This window comes from Archocentrus centrarchus, chromosome 8 (assembly GCF_007364275.1).
Source record: "Archocentrus centrarchus isolate MPI-CPG fArcCen1 chromosome 8, fArcCen1, whole genome shotgun sequence".
Taxonomy (NCBI): domain Eukaryota; kingdom Metazoa; phylum Chordata; class Actinopteri; order Cichliformes; family Cichlidae; genus Archocentrus; species Archocentrus centrarchus.
This window is the reverse complement of record NC_044353.1, coordinates 14,144,310-14,167,710: the sequence shown is the minus strand read 5'-3', so window position 1 is coordinate 14,167,710 and position 23,401 is coordinate 14,144,310. Positions and strand designations below refer to the sequence as shown.

Genomic DNA, 23,401 nt, shown 5'->3' with positions numbered 1-23,401 from the left:
TCCTGGTTTCTGCAGCTTGTTGGGCTGGTTGAATTGGTTACTAACGAGGAATGGTTAATTTTCCTCTGCGGCGACACTGGATCGGCCCGATTCGTTTAGCGTTCACTCTGCTCGGACTCCCGCAAACCCTCTGCACATCCGGAGTTAGGTATGGACAGTAACATTACTTAATAATGTTTAACTGGAAGCTAATAGCATTTGACGGGTTTCTAGAGTTTTTTGGAAGATGACAGTGCGATCCAAGAAAGTTGCCTCTAAGTTACAGATTTGACAGAAGAGTGCTCACCAGGTAATTGGGTTATATGCTTGATTTACGATGGATATTAAAATATGTTAATATGCTCAAGATTATAGAAATGGTTTCAACACAGCAGCAGATGTATTACAGCAGTTGTTATGCCGCTGCCCTGCACTCCTTTAATCTGTGTGATTGTCACTTAAGATATTTAGTGGCATCGCTTGAGGGGCAGTGGTATTTTCATAATCTGGAGAGAAAGGAATACATGCGAGGTAGGAACAGAGTGGAAGTAAAAGATGCTTACTGCAACCTAACATCTCATTTTCTTCCTTCCCCTGTAGGACTCCTATTTCCTGCTCTTCTTCTCACCCTTTTCCAACCACTAAAACCACCAGAGCCATTAGCAGTAGTTACTGCCGCCTGTACCCTACCATGCCATCCTCAGAAAGCCCTCATGTAAAGTCCAGATGCCCACAGTATCCAGGGTCCAATATCAAGCGCTTCCCTGTGCCTGATGACAAGGTTAACTGGGCTCAGCAGTGGCCCCAGTATGATCCGGTCTCCTACACGGCCCCTTTAATTTTGAATAAGCCAGCATGGGCAGATCCTGATATTGGGTGAGCAGCACATAGCAGCTTTAAAGGTTATCAAATACATTATGATAAAATTTGAACTATATGTTAAAAAAGTTAGTGCCATGTGAGTAATGTAATGGCATTCATATATAGGTGGTATTTATAGAATTTTTCTTGACATCTGTGAGATATTTTGTGAAGCTCTTTGCTTGTTTTGTAGCGCCTTCTCTCCAAAGTTCAACACTGTGGATAATGGCGTGGACAGGACAAGCTTTGAGGGCAGCTACCAAGTGGAAAATGGAAAGCCACTGTAAGTAATACCTCTAAGCTATATATATATATATATATTAAGGGTTGCACTACTTCAGATATTTTAAGGTTGAAGTCAACATGATAAGTCGAGTCGACAGCGACTAGTCGCTATGACGTCATACGAACTCGAGACACGATGCTTTGCAGTAACTTACAGGCTTTATTACCCATACTCCCAGATAAAACGTTATTTATGCAGAATAACAAATAAATAAACAAACAAAAACAAAACAGTGGGAGCCTATATTTATGCTATACCATTTAACATACTGCAAATAAGTCACAGGAAAACAAAAGTTATTATAAGGCTGCAAAAGTGAAAGAAACACACCTATTTTAGACAAACCAAACCAAACAAAACTATCATAAACAAAAGGTGGTCCGGTTTGATAAAATTAAACTGTCAGTCTCCTCTCTTACAGTTTTTGGTTTTTGATCCTGGTTTACGTGTAAGAAAACAAGAGCATCAACATGAGTGGGATGAAGGCTCGCTCGTTTTCGTGTAATGGTATTCCCAGCAAGGGAGAAAATCCTCTCGCTGGGCGTGCTGGTTGCCAGAACAGCTAAATACCTTCTGCTGAGTTTTGCCAAACTCAGCATTGTCCTGATTGCTGACCCACCACTGTGGCGGGTTTGCCATGGTGGGAATTTGCGGTAACAAAAAAAAAAGTCACGGACCTCAGCTTTGGAGAAGTTTGCTGCTGATCTCCTGTCACTCTGGTAATGTGGTCCAAAAAGTTGCTCAAAATCCCCCTCGAGTCTGGCTTTCTTCCCAGTCACTGTTGTTGTACTTCCACACAGCTTTGCAGATTTGGCGTGTAACGGCAGTTGAACCAGAAGAGTCATCTTTAGTAAAATACTTCCACACTGCTTATTTTCTAGCTGTTTGCGAAAACTCGGCCTGCTCCTCGTCCTTGCCTTCCATCTGTTTGGAATCCATTTTGTCACCAGCAATCACGTGACTGCGACTAGTCGAAGTGAAATTTAAAAACTCGCGAGATTTCCTAGAATCGACTACTCGACAAGTCGACTAGTTCATGCAATCCCTAAAAATAAAATAAAATATATATATATATATGGATATGGACATCTGGACAACGTTACTGGTAACTACAGTATTAGCAAACCTTTTACATTGCAGTGATGTTTTATTAACTGTTAATGTTGAAAACACTGCTTATTAAGGACCTTTTAAGGTACTTTTAGCAGACAGATCTTTGGCTCTCTTCCAAGGCTTGTCTTTTGTCCTTTCTCCCTCCCCTCATCGCCAACTGGTCGGGGCAGATGGCTGCCCCTCCCTGAGCCTGTTTCTGCCGGAGGTTTTTCCTTCCCACTGCTGCCAAGTGCTCGCTCACAGAGGGTTATTTTGATTGTTGGGGTTTTCTCTGTATTGTTACAGTATAACGTGCCTTGAGGTGACTGTTTGTTGTGATTTGGCACTATATAACTAAAATTGAATGAAATCTTAAAATGGCATATAAATAATTTTGAAAATTCCACTTTTTTTTCTCTCCCTAGAAATCCTCGTGGACGCACGGGGTTGGCAGGCAGAGGGTTGCTAGGACGATGGGGACCCAATCATGCAGCAGATCCCATTGTTACCAGGTACCTATTTCTTTACTTTATACAGTGGAATTACCCACACTCACATTATAGACCTGAATTATTTAAAGTAGAAAGCTCAATTCACATTAGTGCCAGGTAATTTGATATGCATCGGAAAGCTGACATCAAAGTAAAACAGTTTATATCTGGACTTAAAGATGATGAATTCAAAGCAAACTGGTTGAATTTATGCACATTTCACCATCTGGCAGATGGAAGGTAGATGCCAAAGGAGCAAAGATGCATCACTCAGTCTCCGCACGGCCTCTTTTACAGTTTGTGTCTATCAAAAGGAAAGACTGCGGGGAGTGGGCCATTCCTGGGGTAGGTGGTTTTTCACATTTATTTTTTTTATGGAGGGTGTTTGCACACTTCATGTCTGTGAAATTCACCCTCAAGTTTCCGTGTCTGCAAAAATACTGCGGGACAACAAACATGAGATCATTATCATGGAGGGCAGTGGTTTGGAGAAATGTAAGATGTTATGGTCCAGTTGTCGTGTTTGCAGGGGATGGTAGATCCAGGCGAGCAGGTTTCTCTCACGCTGCAGCGGGAGTTCTCAGAAGAAGCACTGAACTCGCTCTCAGCTTCCCCAGAAGACAGAGCAAAAATCCAGGAGCGCATCACCAATCTCTTCAAATCATCAGGATTTGAGGTCCTTAAACTGACTTATTTGTTTTCTGTCACGTTAGTCACCAGGTGTTTCTATCAGGTAACCTAGAAGGCTTTTCCTCTTGTGATCTTTCCCCTTCAGGTGTACAAGGGCTATGTTGATGATCCCAGAAACACCGACAATGCCTGGATGGAAACTGTTGCTGTCAACTTTCATGATGACCAAGGTATCAGTAATTAGGAGGATTGTTATTCTTTCTTTTTAACTGTTCTTTTCAGGTCATAGTGTATATAAAAGATGCATGTGGCCATTGGTTTGCAAAGTCATGTTTTGAAAACTCATTTTGTGGATGCTGGCCATCACCATCTTGATTTTCTGAAGCCAGATGTGATGAACCCTAAATCTAAAGGCCTTTACACACCCAGCGCGTTTCCAAAAAAACCCGGCACAAAATTCCCAAATTTTCAGATGCAAACTTGTTGTGTAACCTATATACCCATGAACGCGTTGCATCTTTGGAAATCTTTTGTTCTTCATGAGACCGTGGGTGAACTGAGCAGCTCCTTCAGTCAGAGACTGAAACATCCTCGCTGCAGGAAGGAGCGCTTTCGCAGGTCATTCATCCCAACAGTAGTTAGACTGTATAACACATCATAATGTCTTGAGTCACTTGGACACTTTACCTCCACTGCCATCACTTTATCCATACAGTCAGATACATTTTATTTATTACACTCACCCATATAATGCATACCGTGTATGCTGTGTACCTTACCGGCTACAAATGTATATAATATTTTGATATCTTTATATAGTGTTTTGACGTGTGTGTATATGTGTGTATATGTAAATGTGGGTATTGACACTGATATATATATTTATGTATATAGTGCTTATGTATATGTGTATAGTTTTTTGCTATTTTATTTTATTCTATTGAATTTTAGTTTTTAGTTTAGTTATTTGTTCTTACTCATCCTTTTCATTTTTTCTCTGTATTGAGCTGCTGTAATGCACAAATTTCCCCGTCGTGGGATCATTAAAGTTTTATCTTATCTTATCTTAAAAAACGAGTTGTAGAAAAAAACAAGGTTGGCATCAAAAACTATGATGTGATGAGGTCCTGCTACTTCTACACAAGAAAAAAAAGAAACTGAGATTCTGGGTTCGTCCAATTCTCATGAGAAAGCAGCAGCTGGGAGATGGTTTGATCCAGGAGTTGAAGCTTCATCATGGCCGCTTTCATACATATTTCAGGATGGTAGTGGGGCAGTCTGAGCTCTTGTTGGCACAGCTGGGACCACATCCGAGGAGGCAGAGAAATCATTTCAGAGAGCCCACTGACCCGGAGCAGTGTATAGCTGTGTGTCTGCGGTAAAACAGTATTATTTTACTATTTCCAAATCATGGTATATCCAGTATATTGTACGTGTTTTGAGCTATGAGCTCAAATGCAGTGGTCTGATTGGTCAGATCTGTTTATTCGCTTGCAAAAGTTAGAAAAATTGAAAAAAAGAAATGCCACAAATTTGTCGTGAAATGACGCGATATGTGTGAATGGCTGCATTGAGAATAGGTGAGTCCAAAAATATCTTTAACACACACAAAACATTTGCATGAATTTTACGCGTCTGGTGTGTAAAGGCCTTCAAACATCAATGGGGCACTGCATATTCATACAGTACTGAATTATCAGTCACAAGGTAGGTGCTTTATTCTAAATGGGACCCCAGTTTACAAAATAAATATCATGCTATATTAAAGAAGATGTAAAACAAGCAATTGAGATAATAAACTCCTCAGGAGAAGGTAATAATAAAGCAGGAATTGGGTCATGTTCTCATACACTTTTATATGCACTAATTTCTTTTCTGCAACCAGAGGAGTTGCCCCCTGCTGGCCATTAGAAACAGTGGAGGGTTTAAAACACTTCCACTTTGGATTCACTTACAGGACTTGGTGGTTACTTCCAGCTTTTAATTACAGTATGTGTTCTGGATATGTTTTCTCTCTGGGGGGGAGGGGGGGGCAGCAAAAAGTGAAATGCAAGGTGTTTGCAGGGAAAACTGACATATCTTTGTTGCTACATCAGGTAACAGTGTGAGCGAGCTGCCGCTGCAAGCTGGCGATGACGCGGGACAAGTCCAGTGGGTTGACATTGACTCGTCTTTTCCTCTCTATGCGAATCATTCTTATTTCTTGGAGCTGGTAGCCAAAGAGAGGAAGGCTCACTGGTAGCCAAAGACCTCTCTGATATAACAATGAAGGAAACATAAGAGCCTTACTACCCTCTGTGTGATGAGAGGGCTCATTAGTTAAAGTAGCATGACACCTTATGTGAACCTCCCTGCACCGATTTCATCATAATAACTTTGTGGCTACAATAATGAAACCATAACACAGATTTATTCATGTTAACACCAATATATATGAGCTCTGCAGTTTAAAAGAGACACTAACAGATTGAAAGCTTGCCTGCTAGCACGCTGTTTAAAATAATAAAAGAGAACTATTGTGCATTTAGATTAAAACCTTTTGATTGACTGCTTGCAAGAAAGTGAACATAAGCTTGTAGGAACAAGAAGCAGCACGTATTATGCTAATATATTCAATGTTAACAAGAATCGCATTAACCTAGTGTTATCGTGCATGAGCAAACACAATGATCTGCTGAACATAACACTACCACCACTACATTAATGGAAGTGTGACAGGGAGAGAAATCAGAATAAAGACGTGGAGCCTGGCTTTGATCTTTACATGTGAAAAGGAGATGATGATGATGATGATGAGCAGACACGCTTTCAAGTGGCAACAGAAGGCTGCTCAGCACTCAGCAGGCTGCCTTTCCAAATGTTCACATCAATACGTGTGATCTCACAGGTTGGGATACTTTATGAATTATGCATGAAAGAACTTGCATCTGTTGTGAGACAAACACCAACACCTCTGACATTTAAAGGTACTCGACGACAACAGCAGCAGTAACAAAAATATTAAATAAAATCCAGTAACGAGTGGCAGCTGCTTTGTTTTCAGGATGAGTTTACATATTTCCAAAGATTTGGTATGAGTTCAGTTAAAGCTCTTATGGGAAAAGCAGAAGATGTTGCTGTAATTGGGTTTATCAAATGTTAACCTCTTACAAGAAAGCCTTAATGCAATTAGAGCCACCGCAGTTCCAGGAGGCGCCTCAGATCCTATAAACCTGTTTTATTCACTCTCAAGCTGCAATGTTAGCAGTGCGTGGGTCGGTCCTGCTCTTTCAGGCTCACTGTAGTAGGCACATGATGCACTATGATCCTGAAATTATATAGACATGCATGTTTGGCACCAGGTGATTCAGTGTGCACAACTTTCCAGTACTACAGGAGCTTTTACAGCAGGTGCGAGCATTTGTTGTTGTGGTAAGGGAAAGTATTTTCCATGTAGATTTGCCAGTTGCTCTGCCAAAACTGGCAACTTTCCAGTCACAAAATGCCCATCTTTGACTTTAAAGCTCTGGTTGTGGCTTGTGGTTAGTAAAAGGCAGGATGACAGATTAGTGGCACTGAAATGCTGCACAACCAAATAACAGAATCATTTAAATTATTAGCATCACTAATTATTATTATTAAAGCTTTACTGGTTCTATTGAATTGTTTTGTATATGAGGTGTAAGGTGAAAATTAACCCAGAAATGTTTACTTATTAAACTTGCACTGATTTTTTTTTTTTTTTTTTTGGTCAAATGTATCTTTGTCTGCATTGCTCAAAAATGTAAATCACTGTGAGGTCTTGAGTTGAATGGATTTCCTCATTAAATATGCACTATACTGTAATGGTATCCATAAAGTAGTTATTGTGTGTGCAACATCAGCTGGTTTCAGCCTGCATGGTCACATCAGATACAGTTAGCCTCATACGTTTTTGTTTGCTCTACTGAGAGCTACACCAATGTTTCATGTGTACTTTTTACAGTGTTCTTGTGAAAATAAAACGAATTCATAGACATATTAAACAAGTTAACTGTGTTTGTCTTGCACTGTATTGCTGTGTGCGGTCTGTGCTGCATGCACAGTCATCCCTTTTTCACCTACATAATAATGCAGGTCCAAATCACTTCTGTGGGTGTTGCAGTCGTTTTACTATCCGCTTGTCTGACGACGGGGAGCTGGAACCTGTCGCTTAAACTGAGACGTTTTACTGTTTTATCAAAAATGTTGCCTAATTTTTTAAATTGATGGCAGCAACAGCACATCTCAAAAAAGATGGGATAGAGCCAACAAAAGGCTGGAAAACTAAGTGGTACTAAACAGAAAAAGCTGGAGGAACCTTTTGCAAATAATTAGCTTAATTGACAACAGGTGGATATAAAAAGAGCATCTTAGGCAGAGTTTGTGCCATCCACAAATGCAGGTTAAAGCTCTATCATGCAAAGAAGAAGCCACATGCGAACATGATTCAGAAATGCTGCTATCTTCTCTGAGCCAAAGCTCATTTTAAATGAACTAAGGAAAAATAGAAAACTGTTATGTGGTCAGAAAACTGACCATTGGCACATGGACGCTGCATCCTCTGGAGTAAAGAGGAGCAAGCCCATCCAGCTTGTTATCAGTGCTCAGTTCAAAAGCCTGCATCTCTGATGGGATGGTGGCACATTAGTGTCTATAGAACTGACAGCTTGAGTATTGGAAAGGCACCATCAGTGCTGAAAGATACAAGTTTTAGAGCAACATTTGCTCCCATCCAGATTTTTTTTTTTCCCTGGAAGGCCTTGCATATTACAGCAAGACAATGCTAAACTGCATATTGCATCTGCTACAACAGCATCACTTCATAACAGACCTGCCTGCAGTCTGGACCTTTCACCTTTATGGAGAATCATAAAATGAAAAATACAACCCAGGACTGTTGAGCAGCTAGAACCTTCTATCAGACAAGAATGGGACAACATTCCTCTCCCAAATGTCCAGCAGCTCCTCTCCTCAGTTCCCAGATATTTGTCAACTGTTATTAACAGAAGAGGAGATGCTACAGAATAGTGAAGATGACCCTGTCCCAGCTTTGTTGAGATGTGTTGCTGCCATCAAATTCAAAACAATATTTTTTAATTGTACATTTTCTCAGTTTAAACATTTGATATGTTTTATTGTGAATAAACTATGCATTCGTGAGATGTGCTAATCATTGGATTCTATTTTTAATTTTACACAGCAGCCTAACTTTTTTGGAACTGGGGTTGTAGAATCACAAATGAAAATAAGATTTTTGGACTGTGGGAGGACACAGCAGGGCCCAAAGTGGCCTGTGGATTTGATCCCAGGACAGTGCTTACCACTGCACCACTCTGTTATTATGAGTTTGTCAGAAATAATTTTCCAAATTAAGACTGATGTTTATTTAGTGATCTTAAACTAGATTGCCTTGTAGTTCAGGTAGCAAGTTAAACTGCATTTTATCTGCAATGAAGTATTTTCAAGTGAAGCACATTTACTTTACATTTGAAATGTAATAAATATTTTGTAGAAATCATGTAAATGATATTTAAAAGTGTTGATCAAAGGCCAAATGTGAGAATGAGGTTTTATGAACTCATCATAGAAATTAAGATATTGCACGGTCCTTACTTTGTGTGGCTCTTAGTGTGGCTCTTAGCCTGGCTGGATGTTTAAAAGCACCTTTTCAGCTTTAATTTATCAAATTTCCCTTAAGAAATGTGTTATTTTTGCCCATGCCTTATATTTGAGTAGGCTATACAAAGTGTTTCCCCATTCTAAACTTCATTACCCATAACCCCATGCGACAAAAGCCGCCCAAGCTGACGACGTGGCTGAGTTACGGACCGGGGTGATTCAAACAGGGCAGAGCGGCTTTGTTTGTTGCTAACTCATAGAGCTGTAATTCAGATGTTTTATCCAGCCTGTCTGAAACTTTAACTTCATCACTGTGTGTAACAATGTCCGGGAAAATCAAGAGCCGAAGTGCGGCAAACGCAGACTTGATATCTGGTGGTGTCCCCTGCGATGAGCGGATCTTGCGGGATTGTCATGAACTGTACACGGAACCCGACAGCGGTGAGTTGGCTGACGTACAACTTGCGAGACGTAGAGCATCCCACCTGATGGTTGCATCCTTCAGCTTGTTTGATAGTAAAATGAATAAAGCAAACAGGTTGCTGACCGAAGGCTAGGTAGCTAACTTTGTGCATAACGTTAGTTTTTTTCCCAAAGCACGGCGGCTAACCGTTAGCTGAGTTAGCTAGTGAGGATTTTGTGGGTTTTGCTGACGAAGCGCCTGTCAACGTTAATGCTGGTTAAATCAGCCGCCCACTGATGTAGCACTCTGTTTGCTAGTAATAAGTCAGTTGCGTTGCTTTTGATGTAACTTCTAACATAAGCTTACAAGACACTTCTGGATCAAGTGCCTCCAATATTAGCAGCGCAGCCCTTGTTCCCACATTGAAAAAGTGCCACATTTTAGCTTAGAAAGAGCTCTGCACATCCCACTGAAATCCAGATAATTACGAGACAAAATGGCAATTAAAAAAATGAGAATGACGAGGGCAGGAAGACTATCACCCAGCAAAAAAGGCTTCCTCTTATCCTTGTATTTACTTAGAGAATTAGCTGCAACTTTGTATTCAGATTACATGTAATATTGTTCTTCACATGCTAAATGAGTCCCACATTTAGATGTCCTTACCCTACCATATGACAGTGTTTTGTTTTGTTTAGTTTTTTTTTCTCGTTTCCCACAGAAACTAATGCACCATCTGTATTGTACTCTTCCTTACATTCAGGGTTGATCACAGTGGCCGAATCGGTTGGTGTGAAGCTGCTGCCTCCCAGAAAGAAAATCACTGTGATGCTGATGGGAAACCACTCTGCTGGGAAAAGCTCCTTCATCAACTGGTGAATATATTTTATAGAATATTTGTATAAGTGAAGATAGATGGCGAATTTAAGCAACCCATGTCTATGTCGTAGGTGCGTGGTATTTGCAAACTCCTCTGTAACCCTGTGCCATAACCCAACGCAGCCCACAACTATTGCGATTAGTGCGTTCATTTCCATTGATTCCTCCTGTGCATTTCTGGCTACTTTTTCACCACAGTTTTTGAAGTTTTCAGTGAGGGAATAACAATTATAACCTCAATGTAAGGACTCACACATGTTATTCCTGGAAGGAGATTGTCCAAAATATCTATATGGATCTCAGAGAATGTACAAAGAAGGGAAAAAACTTGAGGCATAAATATGTTTGCCTTCGAAAACTAGGGACCCAGGAGGGAGAAAATCTAAGCATTTTATTTTTCTGTCATAGCTGACACCTCATCTAAAAGACTGGGACACAACACATTTAAACGCCACACAAAAACACAACTGCTGGCAGTGATGTCAGCCACTTGCACTGTAGGTGTTGCAAAGATTCAGTGCAGAAGTCTAAAACAGGCGTTAGAGGGAAAGGTCAAAGTAAATGGCTCCGAGCAATCGCATTCATCTTATTTCTGTCCTGATGGGCATGGTTCAGGATGACCATGTGCTCATCTATAGGGAATGACAGCTCACTGAATGGGTTAATGAGGACAAAAATGAAGTCAAAAGACCCAGGTAAACACCTATGACAGGTTTTGAATCAGTCTCCACTGCAATCATAAAAACACCAAATTAGGAAATATCTCTTGGAGAGTTGTACTCCATCTGCCTTAGCAGAGATTTTGATTCAATGTTGAAACACATGTTAAGCCAATGCCTGACCAAGGTGTTTTGTTGGGGTTTATTTTCCCCTTTAATTTGCCACCACCAGTCAGACTGAATAAAACACATACACACTGGAAGAAGGAATATGTGTGAATCCTTTGGAATTACCATGGTTTAAGGACCGATTACTTCTACATGTCTGATCTTCAACTGACTTGTGTTTGTATCAGAGAGGACTAATTAAGCCTGTCCAACTTAATTAGTGTCTTCAGCATTCATTTGTGCTTTTTATACACTATTCAAATCAATGATAGTTGCTATCAAGATCTTACTGTTTTTATTGGGCAGGTATGTGGAAGAGCACATCCAGCGCACTGGAGTAGCCATTGAGACCCAAGGCTTCAGCTTTGTTACAAATGGACGCAAGAGAGAGTCTCTCACAGTAAGTGCTGTGGTGCATTTTCTGTTTTTGAAACAGGTGTGTAGGTGGTTTGTAAAAGCAGGTATTTTCAAAAGGCATGTTTCATTCCCATTGTGAGTGGTTTCATTTTTAAAATGTCAGCCATCTACTCCTCGTAACTGTGATTTATTACTTGAACCAAAATGAGTTCCTCTCTGGTGGTTTCGATGTTGCTGGAGTACCTGACATCTGGTTTACAAACTATTTCTGAGAGGTCTACTTCTGCTTTATTATTATTATTATTATTATTATTATTATGTTTTTAGGGAAATGCCACCCTACATCTGTATCCACACTTCAAGCCTCTGCAGGAATTTAAAGGTGAGAGATTTCAGGTTCTTTAATGTTCTTATTTCGCTTTTTAATCTTAGGTGATCACTATCAGACAGTCTCTGAATTCTTTCCCAGGTGTTTCCGAGTACCTGAGCACAGAGATCTGCACCTCTCGACAGAAACGGTTCAGCTTGGTGACGTTTGTTGATTCGCCCGGGTTGGTGGATGGCGATATGAAGTATCCGTTTGACGTGGATGAGGTTATCCTGTGGCTGGGTGGGTTTCTGCTGTCTCACTTTGGCTGCTGTGGTGTTGTTATCAAGGGTTGTTTGAGGTCCTGAGGTAGCTGTTCTAAATGGTCTTCCTTTTGCAATACAGGAAGAGAGACCAACAAAAGCTCAAACCAGACTCATTTTGGAGTTTTTTTTAGATGCTTGTGGCTTTGTGAGCCAGATTTGGTTGCTTTGACACAAAATTCCACACATATCTTGATTGTGACACAGTTTAATGTGATGAGAATAAATGAACCAGCTGGAAAATAATGCCCCTTCTCACTGTTACTCTCAGGTGATCTTTGTGACCTAATTCTGGTCTTCTTTGACCCCATGGGTCAGGCTCTTTGCAAGCGCACCCTCAACATTGTGGAGAGCCTGAATGAAAAACATGGGGACCGGCTGCGGTTTTACCTGAGCAAGGCTGATGAGGCCGGAGGAGAGTCGGACAGACAGGTATACACAGCAGCTGCTGCTGCTTTAAAATGTGTTGTAGCAGAGTCAGCCTTCTGAACAAACAAAATATATTATTCTCTTAGTATTAGATAATTCCTGCCCACGCTCTGCAGTACAGTTTCAAAGTATGCTGACCTGGTATGTTTTGCCAGTCTAGCTATGAGAATTTTAAAAACCTGCACTGGATATGAAAGGATTTTTGAGCGACACTTTCACCGAGGTGTCTGACTTTAGGCTCGACATACCTCACCAACTCATTAACCTTGCTTCTTAGTCCACCCCTCTGATCACTTTAAAGTTTTCTGTGCAGAGTATTCAGTGTCGCGAAGGTGGCTCTCTTAACTGCTTAGGTCAGTGTGGTAATTTAACCTGTTCTGGATTAGGTTATGTTCAGAGTGTCAATTTAAAATTGTCCGGAATCGCCACATTTTCACTGATTCTTTTTCTGAAGACATAAATTCTCTGCTGAAGGAATTTGTTGTGTGCATTTAACCTGTTGATCCATATCTTACTAAAATTGGTTAACATCCATTCATCCCTCTACTATTCCGCTTATCACGGAGTGGCTGGAGGCTTACGCCTTCAGAGGATGAAATTCTGCTTGATCCTTATTTGCTGCAAAGTCTGTTTTACGCTGATGAAATTGTATCTAATAGAGCACAAATTACTAAAATTGATCAGTCTGTTTGTAGATTATTTATCACAAAGTAAATTCAATCAATGTAACTAATTTCCTTTTGATCTGTCCACAAACTAAAGTGATTTCCTGTCATTAGGATATGATACGGTGTCAGGTCTAAATGTACTGATGTTTAAGTACGTCAAATGTAAATTTTCATAGCCACAGCACCACTTTTTTAATGCCTCTGACTGAAGTGGGTGCACTCATTTTGTGCAGCCTTGGTTAACAAAGAAAGCTGATAACCAGTGTAGGGATACTCGTTACGTTTGATTTGGGTTTTAGGTTTGATTGAGCTGGCTAACACAGAGTACACCAGAACTGCAGAAACTAACAACAGTTTCCAGTTGGGGGCAGCTCACACTTTGGCTTTATTGATTATTTCTAAATAATTACAAAAACTGTTCTGTAAATGTATTATGCTGTAAGGTTTCATAAAAGGTCTGCAGAAGCTGTGCTTCTATTTTTCTACATCTGGGACTTCTGGGTCATATCTGGCCAAATTTAAAAACCACAGTGAATCAGTCCACATGTACAGTAAGCTCCTGCTTGTATGCACATCATTGATTGCTTGTGAACAGGAAATCTGTCTGTATTAGACATTAGGGGCCTTATGAAGGCTTGCTAAGCTAAAGTGCAGTGTGTTTTCTTCATGTTAAAAGTGCATGAGCAGTTGAAAGTCACATTTATCAGTGTATGCAGAAGTGCTGACACAGACTGAGAGAAAGCAAATGTACATTCAGCCCTTTATTAAGATGCTTTTCATAAATAATTTATTCTATAGCAAGATAATGTTTGTTTAGACACCACATTTTGCTGTTGCATTATTCAGATGCACCACCTGCATGACTAATATGGGTTTCCCTGAGTTTACATTACTAAATAAGAGAAATAGAGTACACACAGTCAATAATCTCTGATAGTAATAATCTCTCTCCTGACTTCTGTGTCTTTTGTAACTTCTCCCTCAGAGGGTGATGATGCAGATTGTCCAGGAGCTCTGCAAGCGCCCGGGACTCAACAAGTGTGGTTTTGACATGCCCACCATCTACATTCCTAATCCCAACAAGGTAAACGTGCTTCTTTCATCTTTTATTCTTCTGCATTCCTTGCTCTTTCTGTACATACAAAAGTCACTTGGTTGCTATATGTTACTTTTTTTCCTCCCCTGTTTGTGTTCCTGCTGACAGCCAAGCCGCTGTGTCAACCAGATTGAGGAGGTTTGCCGTACCATAGAGAAAACTATCAACCAGACGGTCCAAAATACGCTCAACTCTCTGGAGCGAGACTGTGAGCTTATTGTTGAGGCTATCACAGACAAGCTCAGTAATGACAGGTAACACACAGACATTTTCTTTGTAATTCACACTCCACTGACATCCCCTCATAAAAGCTGCTTTTGGCTGCTCTCCTATTCATGAGGGGTCACACAGCAGGTAGCTCTGCATGTTTGATTTTACACCGGATGCTCTTCCTGATGCAGCCCCCAAGGAACTTGTATGCCCTCCTAGGATCAAACCAGGGATCTTTTGGTTGTTGGGCAAATGTGATGCATAGCTTTATCTATCCAGTTAGAAGTTATTGTACTTAGCCCTACAAACCTTAGAGCCATGGTGGCTAACCAGATATTTACTCTGGATGGTATTTCCTTTGCCTCCAGTAATGCTGTGCGGAATCTCTGAGTCATTTTTTGACCAGGATATGTCTTTCAGTGCACATATTAAACAAATATGTAGGACTGCTTTATTGCATTTGCACAGTATCTCTAAATTTAGGAACATCCTGTCTCAGAGTGATGCTGAAAAGCTAATTCATGCATTTATTACTTATAGGCTCGACTATTGTAATTCATTACTATGCGCATGCCATTCAGCTGATCCAAAATTACTGCAGCTAGAGTACTGACAGGGACTAGAAAGAGAGAGCAGATTTCTCCCATGTTGGCTTCTCTTCATTGGCTCCCTGTTAAATCCAGAATAGAATTAATATTTTTCTCCTCACATACAAGGTCTTGAGTAATCATTGAGCAGGAATTGAAGTGTAAATATAAGGATGATTGGGAATGTGTGAGTCAGTTTCATTTGGAATTACTCTTCAGAGAATAACCCCTGACCATCTGGTCTTGCAGGCAGACCACTGTTGAAAACCGACGTGCACGGTGCAAGAGCTGCTTCCTGACTCTGCTGGGTTTCTGCGTCCCTCTGACTCTATTGGCGTTTCTGGTGCTGGGCGCTCTGTCCCAGGATTTGCTGAAAGTAGTTCTGGGCAAGGAGGGTACAGAGACACTCGCCCTCTACCTGGTCAGTGTCCAAGCATGCTCATCACTCATAGCTGCTGAAAAGGTTGGACCAAAAAGGTCTTCACATAAAGCTGTGCTTGTGTTCTACAGACTCCCATAGTGAGAATATTCGACTCCCTGCCTGTGGAGCAGCGGCTTTATGGCTGCGCTGGGCTCGTACTTCTGTCCTTTCTCCTGCTCATCATTGCGCGCTTCATCTTCAGGTAGGAGAGTTCTAAGTGCCATCAGAGCTTTTAGTCTTCATTTTTATTCATTGTAAATTTTTCTATTTTTATACTTGCTTCCTATTAACCCTTTCCTCAGACGCACTCTTTACATTTACTCTATACATTTCAGTTTGTTGTGTTTGCCTTCCTTGCATATTCCCCTTGTCCAGGTTGGTATTTTTCCTGCTTTTCGAAGCAAAGGTCTGTCGACTCCATGACCTCTGGTTTTCAGTTGTTGTGGGGTTTATTTGTTGTTGTTGTTAAGCAGCTGCTGTTCCAGCTTCAGCATGCTACAGTGTTTACTGTGAATCTCATCACACTCCTGCCTTTAACTCTTTGCAGAACTCGACCCACTCTATCAAACAAACAGAAAAGGCAACTACAGGAGAAGCTGGAGTACATTAAGGAGGTGGTCAAGACCAAAAAGGTAGCGTATTTGTCGTGTGTGTGTGTGTGTGTGTGTGTGTGTGTGTGTGTGTGTGTGTGTGTGTGTGTGTGTGTGTGTGTGTGTGTGTGTGTGTGTGTGTGTGTGTGTGTGTGTGTGTGTGTGGGGATGCACCGATCAGATACCAGAAAGCTAGATTGGGCAGGGCCGATTGATTCAGTTCACTTGTATTACATGTATGTAGTACACCAAGCATTGTCAGCAGTGCACCGATTGTTAATCGGAGTTCGAAGATACAACAGTAACTATGGGCAAGTTAACGCAGCACAGCTCTTCTCTGCTGGCTTCCCGCTCTCATCACTTGTTATGATTGATTTTTAACACGTGTTGGGAAGTTTCAATTTCACTTGTGGTTAGATAATGAGCTGTTAACTTGATCAAGATTATCTTCACCTTCCCCTGTAAAACTCGGAGCAGAGAAGGGAGAAACTAGGATGACCATAAATGCTCTCACTGAGCTGAAATGGGGGAAAAAATGTGATGAATAACATAAATACATTAGTTTATGTTTTCACTTTGTCTTGCTCCCATTTGTCAGTTTAAAAAATAAATACCAAATAAATGTATATATTTAAGTTTTTTTTTTTTTTTTTTTGCTACTGTTTTATCGAGTAAGTGAAACTCATTTACCCCTCGTATCTGCTCGGTATTCTAACTCACTCCACTAACCCAAAGCTAAGATATCTGTATGGGTATCAGGACTGAAAAAGGTGTGTGTGTGTATGTGTGGGCGCGCATGTGCGTGTGTGTGTGTGCTTCTGCTGGCATTAAGTGGACTATTTTGGGATTTAATGGTTGATTCTTTTCCTGTAGAAAAAGCTGTATGAAGAATACCTACGCCAGAGTGTCAGCGATCACGACATGGGCTTGTAGAGATGCGCTTACGCACGGGCACGCACAAATCTCCACTGTTACAAAGGACCGGATGAAATCAACACTTTTCTGAGATTCCACACCAGCTGCTGTGCTCTGCAGACCACTCTGTGGTGTATCTTTTGGCACATTTGTTGAAACCCATCCAAGTTCTGGTGCTCTGAAAACTGTAAAACCTCTTTACCTATTAGATAATGTTACCTCTGGTTTTAAAAAAGGGTTAAGCCACACTACCTGCAGAAAATGAGCTCGTTACTGATCACTTACTTGTATGCATATATATGCATGTATTCTGTGCCTCTTCTCCACTGATATGAATTCAGACCTGTACCACTTTAAGATACTTAAACATTTCCAAACTATTTATAAGATTTCTCACATATAAAGCACTGGTTTGTGTGAGTCACTTTGTATGAGCTACTGTTTTTGAGGTCCTTCACCAGCGTTTTATACGTGACTTTGACCTGTTAATTAATGAATCCATTTCAGATCATGAATGTCTGCAGGTTATGTAGGTTAGCTCATATGTAGAATATCCAACTGTCTGCAGTCAGAAGTGTTACCTGCAACCAATCAAACCTTTTGTATTTTCTTTCTACATTGACCATGTTTTAAACTTGATTAAATAAAAAAGCAATGATCAATACTGGAAATGATTTGACATTTTTTTTCTTTTGTGCCTAAGCATTAAGGACAAGTATTTAAGTAATATTGTAATATGTGAGTGTTTTTCACCTTTCTAAAAATACATTTGATTATTTCTTGGCATGTTTAAATTCCTCGACTCTAAAGCTGGACACAAACAATCTCAGTTTATAGTCCTGATTTCTATTAGATGGAAGTGAAGCTATGATGTCCTACCTCTGTTTCAGATGGTTTCTTTAAAAATCTTTGTGTGTCAGCATTTGAATAACAACACCAGTTATAAATCTGTTCTGAAGTAGGATGCAATCCTTAGTAAACCTCAGGTTTCCAAATGAAGGCACCATAGATGTGTGGTATCACCATTTCAAGTGGTTTCCATTTTGGTGAGAACACAGGCATTTCAGGTTCACTAGTTTTTAATTAAAGCGTGAAAACAGGAAACTACCACAGGATATATCCTGCATAGTTATGCCTTTTGCTACCCAAAGGAAGCAGGTGCAAAGCATGTAACGTCACATTTTTAAATAAGAGTGGTGGTGGCAGCTGCTGCCGTGATCTCTGCAGCGGTGAGAGGCCGGGGGGTCCGCACCGTTCTACAATGCCGGGAACAAGCGGCGAAACCAGCAGCCAATAAAGAGCGCCTCGCCATGTGCGCTGCAGCTGCTGCACGCACACACACGCAGCTGAGCTGCAGCGGCTGTCACAACCGCCAGGGGGCAGACTGGGCCGTGAAAAGCGGTGCATAGACTGAACATACACTAGGGGAATTTATTCTCCTATAGTTAGGGCCCGAGCACGAAATGTGCGAAGGCCCTATTGTAATTGCTCCGTTTCTTCTAATTATTTTTTTCATTTAGGCAAATGAACTGCCTTTTTGGGGCTTTAACATGTTCAAAAACTCAGGAAACGTTGCACATGCATCACACCTGGTGAAAATTTAAGTATTTTAATGGCATCGGGCAAGGGCCAGCCAAAATGTCTCAGTAGCGCCCCCTAAAGTCGAGCCCCACCGCTGTGTTTCACGTACATTTATGAAACTTATTACACATATGTATCATATCCAGACGCAAAAAAAAAATTCTCTTGGAGCCATGCTCCAAACCCAACAGGAAACCCGCCATTTTTAATTAAACATGCAAATTTGGCGATTTGCACCCTTCAGACTTTCTCTAATAACTCAAAGGTTTTAGAAGTTATCAACTTCATTTTTGGTGTGTTTAATCTACACACCAAGGGCAATCTACATATAAAAAATGGTGAGTTTTTGACAAAGGGGCGTGGCCCTTATGCCCCCCTGAATTTCGATTATTCGCCAGGAAATTTTGATTGGCTCTCATTCATACCTACATAATCCAATCTGGATCAAACTTTCTCAGTAGGATGAGCATCCACCCCTGAACACATACATATGACAATATTTACTGAGAGTCACAGCGCCACCTAGTGGTAACAGGAAATGTTACGTTTTACACTTTGACGTCTAGCTCCAAGGTGGATGAGCAGAATCATCTCCAATTTCCCCTGGAAAGCCTTAAGCAGTTAGGCTTACACTTTTTCAAAACTGAGTTTTCGCTAAAGGGCGTGACCCTTGTGCAGAGGTGGGAAATAACGAAGTACAAATACTTCGTTACTGTACTTAAGTAGATTTTTCAGGTATCTGTACTTTACTTGAGTATTTATTTTTCTGACTACTTTTTACTTTTACTCCCTACATTTTTACACAAGTATCTGTACTTTCTACTTCTTACATTTTCAAAACAGACTCGTTACTTTTTAACACGTCAGAGAGAAGTTTGCGTTTCCGGTGTTGTGCCAAAAAGTGATCGTCTGCCAAAAAGTGATTGCCAGAAAATGATTGCCCATATTTAAACTGTTGTAAATGACTTGCTGATCTGTAATCTGTGAAAAATATGTCAAACATATCTCTCATGAATGATATCAAGTCATTTTGAGTAACAAACAACATTTCTGTCACAAGGTAGAAGCTGCAATCAGTTTTTGGCACAGACTTTTATATATTCTTTATTTATCAGGGTAAAAACTGCGATTGGCCAGATTTTTAAAGAGATATGTGGTCAAGAGGGCAGCAGAAATCAGAACAAATATGACATTACACTCTAAAGATATTTTCAGTGACCAAAGAGGACTGGATTTATTATACGTACGTGCAATAATGCAGAGTCATAAACATACTTGAATAACAGGTCATTTCTTTATTTTATATCTAAGCCCTTCATAAATCCTATTGACTACACTCTATTCACCAATATGAGCAAATACATTACACATAAAAGCACATAGAAACATCAAAAATCACTTTCTGGCAGACAATCACTTTTTGGCACAACACCGGACCGAGTCCTTAAGTTGTGCTCGCGGGACATAAACAGCTTAGCTAGCGCTATTGAAGAGGAGCGAGCATAAAGGGAGTAACGTGTGGCAGATAATTTTAAGTGCAATGTTTCTGAATGCTCAACAAATATCAGCAAACACACAAAGTGTGTGCATTTTGTCACACAGTGTGTCTGCTAGCTAAAAGAAGAGCTGCTGTATTTCCAGAGAGAGCAAAGAGAGAGAAGTTTACTCAGAGATGGAGAAAGATGTCAGAAAGAAGACAAGAGAGGAAGAAAAGATGTTAGATTTAAAGGTAAGGAGTGCAAAACAAACTGAAGTATGCTGACTTTGTGTAATTAAAAGATTCTATGAAAATACTGTAGTTTAATACGTAATAAACAGGTTAGCTTGTTGTACTGTATTTACAGTAAAGCTCTGTGTTGGTGCACAGAGGCTGTGTTCATGGTCAGAGTTACAGGTTACATCAGTGCAGCAGAGATGAGTTTGAAACAAAGCTGTTGATGCTGAGATTCATTCACTGAATCCAACATTTCTACAGCCTGTATGCTGTCAGTGTAGGGGATGGAGATCAGCTCAGATAGCTGTGAAATACTGGGTTACATCTTTGTGAATTCAGTTCATCCACACAGAGCAGTAAACCTCAGAGCAGCAGCAGCAGGTCAGCTGATCACAGCCTGCACACCAACATCATTTACTGGAGCTCACAATAGAAAGATATGATTCTTCTCCCCATGCAGAGCCACTACAGCTGGTCTTAGGGTTCCTCCACCTTCTGAATCCCACTGTAACCCCTGAGTATCCTCATGTTTGTGTTTAGGTGGAGGCACAGTCACCCTCTACTATGGAGGACACAGAGAATAGAGCTGTGTTTAAATTCCCTTTCACAGTTTGTGTCCTACATAACAGATTCAAGCTGAGTACATTTATTAGAATTCAAATTTAGATTGGAATAACGTTTGTATTTTATATTATTACAATAATATATAATGGGGTTCGGTTAGCTTTACACAAAAATAGCTGGTAGAAACATCCTCCAAAGAGCTACTTTTACTTTCTTACTTTGAGTAAATTTCAGAGCCTGTACTTTTTTACTTTTACTTAAGTAAAGAAGTTGAACCAGTACTTTGACTTTTACCAAAGTATTTTTTAACACAAGTACTTGTACTTCTACTTAAGTACAGAACGTCAGTACTTTTGCCACCTCTGGTAGTAGAAAACTTCAAAGTGTTTTGCAAACTCTAATTCTGTCCAAAAGCATTCTATTATCAGGAATAACACAACACAACAATACATGAGATAGAGGCAAGCTCACAGCTAATGCCACTTTAATACCATCATCATGCATAAGTCCCCCGTATAATATTTTAATGGATGAAGGTTATTAAGTATAAATATGTATGCTGTGTGTGCGTTTCAGATGGCTCTCGTGTTAGAAAACTACCGCTGCAAACTGTCGGTCTGGGCATTCAACTGGTCCTTTGCGTGCCTCCAGTTTCTTGCTGTCGGGTTTTAAAAATGGCACAGTTGATTCTGGTGAAGGAGTCGCTCTCATGACTCCGCTAGTGACCACACTTCCTGGCCAATCAGTGGCATGCTGTCCTCCACGTCACATTTTTGTATCGCCTCGGATTGCTTAGAACCGCAGGTGAGTGAGTACGGAAAAAGGACTGGCAAAGTGTACCTGATTCCATAGGCGTAGGAACGGAGGGGACGTTTCCCCCCCCAATACTGGAGCCAGGAGCATTTGTCCCAACCAAAAATTACACAGAGGAGGAGAAAAATACTTGATTTTGAAATCTTTAACTCACGCGCTTTTATTTTGAAGGTGCAACATGCGCTCCCTCTGAACATCTCTGAATGTTTGGGAGGTTGGAGACAGCGGCAGGAGTCAGAAACTCTTGAATGAGGTAAAACAGTCTGTCAGGATCATTCCCATGCACAGAGCCGGACCGAGGCATAGACGACATATGCGGCTGCCTAGGGCCCCCCTGACCACCAGGGGGCCCCCAAGCTCACATACATTTGTAATGAAATTTTTTTTTAATGTGCTAGTGCACTGGTAACATTTGTCTATGTACTGGTAACAATTATCTATGCATTGGTAACAATTATCTGTGCACTGTAACATTTATCTGTTCAGTGGTAACAATTATTTGTGCACTGGTAACAATTATCTGTGTACTGGTAACTATGCATTGTTAATATTTGTGTATGCACTGATAATTATCTATGCATTGGTAACATTTGTCTATGCAATGGTGACAATTATCTGTACGCTGGTAACAATTATCTACGCATTGTTAACATTTATCTGTGCACTGGTAACAATTATCTATGCACTGTGACATTTGTGTATGCACTGGTAACAATTATCTATGCATTTGTAACATTTGTCTATGCACTGGTAACAATTATCTATGCAGTGGTAACAATTATTCAAGATTCAAGATTCAAGAAGTTTATTGTCATGTACACCGCAAAACACTGTGGTTATGCTGAGCAATGAAATTCTTACTTGCGACTGCTTTACAAACAATTGAAATAAGCAACTAAGTTAAAATAAAATTTAAGAACTAGTATATTAGGAAAGTAAAAGTAGAAATTATCTATACATTGGTAACATTTGTCTATGCACTGGTAACAATTATCTGTGCACTGGTACAATTATCTATGCACTGGTAACAATCTGTGCACTGGTAACATTTATCTGTGCACTGGTAACAATGAGATTGGAGGGCCACTCCTGTTCAGTGCCATGTAACAGAAAATCAAACTCTCTAAAATGAAAATAAAATATTATAAAAATATTATAATCTAGTATAATCAATATGATCAAGAGATATACAGAAAATAAACAATGTGTAAAATATACAAAAAATAGAATGTATAAAAATATATACATACATACCTACATTGGTGCATCTGTACATTGTAAGAAAGTAAATGCGTGTATACATATAATAATGAAGATGATGAATATTGCACTTGGTGAATGAATATTGCACTAGTGAATGAATACTGGATATTACACAATATAGGAGTGATAGATATTGTTCAGTATGAATGATATAATATTGCACAGAGATGTGGGTGTTGCACAGTTACAGTGGGTGAGTGTGTGAGTTCAGGGTGGTGATTGCTCTGGCGAAGAAACTGTTCCTGAGTCTGTTTGTTCTGGCTTTGATGCACCTGTAGCGCCTGCCAGAGGGCAGCAGGTCAAACAGGTCAAAGCCAGGGTGTGAGCTGTCCTTGATGATGTTCCTGGCTCTGCTGATGCAGCGGGAGGTGTAGATGTCCATCAGGGAGGGGAGAGGGCAGCCAACGATTCTTTGTGCTGTCTTGACTACCCTCTGAAGCCTGGCCCTGTCTGCCTCAGTGCAGCTGCCCTACCATACTGTGATACAGTACGTCAG

The 23,401-nt window shown here is 40.4% G+C and overlaps 2 protein-coding genes across 2 annotated transcripts; both read left to right on the top strand.

Moving 5' to 3' along the window:
• The first annotated feature begins 11 nt into the window (after positions 1-11).
• nudt9 (nudix (nucleoside diphosphate linked moiety X)-type motif 9) lies at positions 12-7,330 on the top strand. The gene is made up of 8 exons (XM_030734917.1): positions 12-148; positions 580-855; positions 1,034-1,123; positions 2,644-2,730; positions 2,943-3,054; positions 3,239-3,385; positions 3,485-3,569; positions 5,436-7,330. The coding sequence occupies exons 1-8, from the start codon at positions 51-53 to the stop codon at positions 5,579-5,581; spliced, it is 1,041 nt and encodes a 346-aa protein (XP_030590777.1). The 5' UTR covers positions 12-50; the 3' UTR covers positions 5,582-7,330.
• A 1,800-nt stretch (positions 7,331-9,130) lies between these two features.
• Positions 9,131-17,637, top strand: LOC115784798 (uncharacterized). The gene is made up of 12 exons (XM_030736148.1): positions 9,131-9,399; positions 10,125-10,236; positions 11,374-11,467; positions 11,752-11,806; positions 11,894-12,034; positions 12,326-12,486; positions 14,137-14,235; positions 14,356-14,501; positions 15,294-15,465; positions 15,555-15,667; positions 16,013-16,097; positions 16,929-17,637. The coding sequence occupies exons 1-12, from the start codon at positions 9,282-9,284 to the stop codon at positions 16,986-16,988; spliced, it is 1,356 nt and encodes a 451-aa protein (XP_030592008.1). The 5' UTR covers positions 9,131-9,281; the 3' UTR covers positions 16,989-17,637.
• The last annotated feature ends 5,764 nt before the right edge of the window (positions 17,638-23,401 follow it).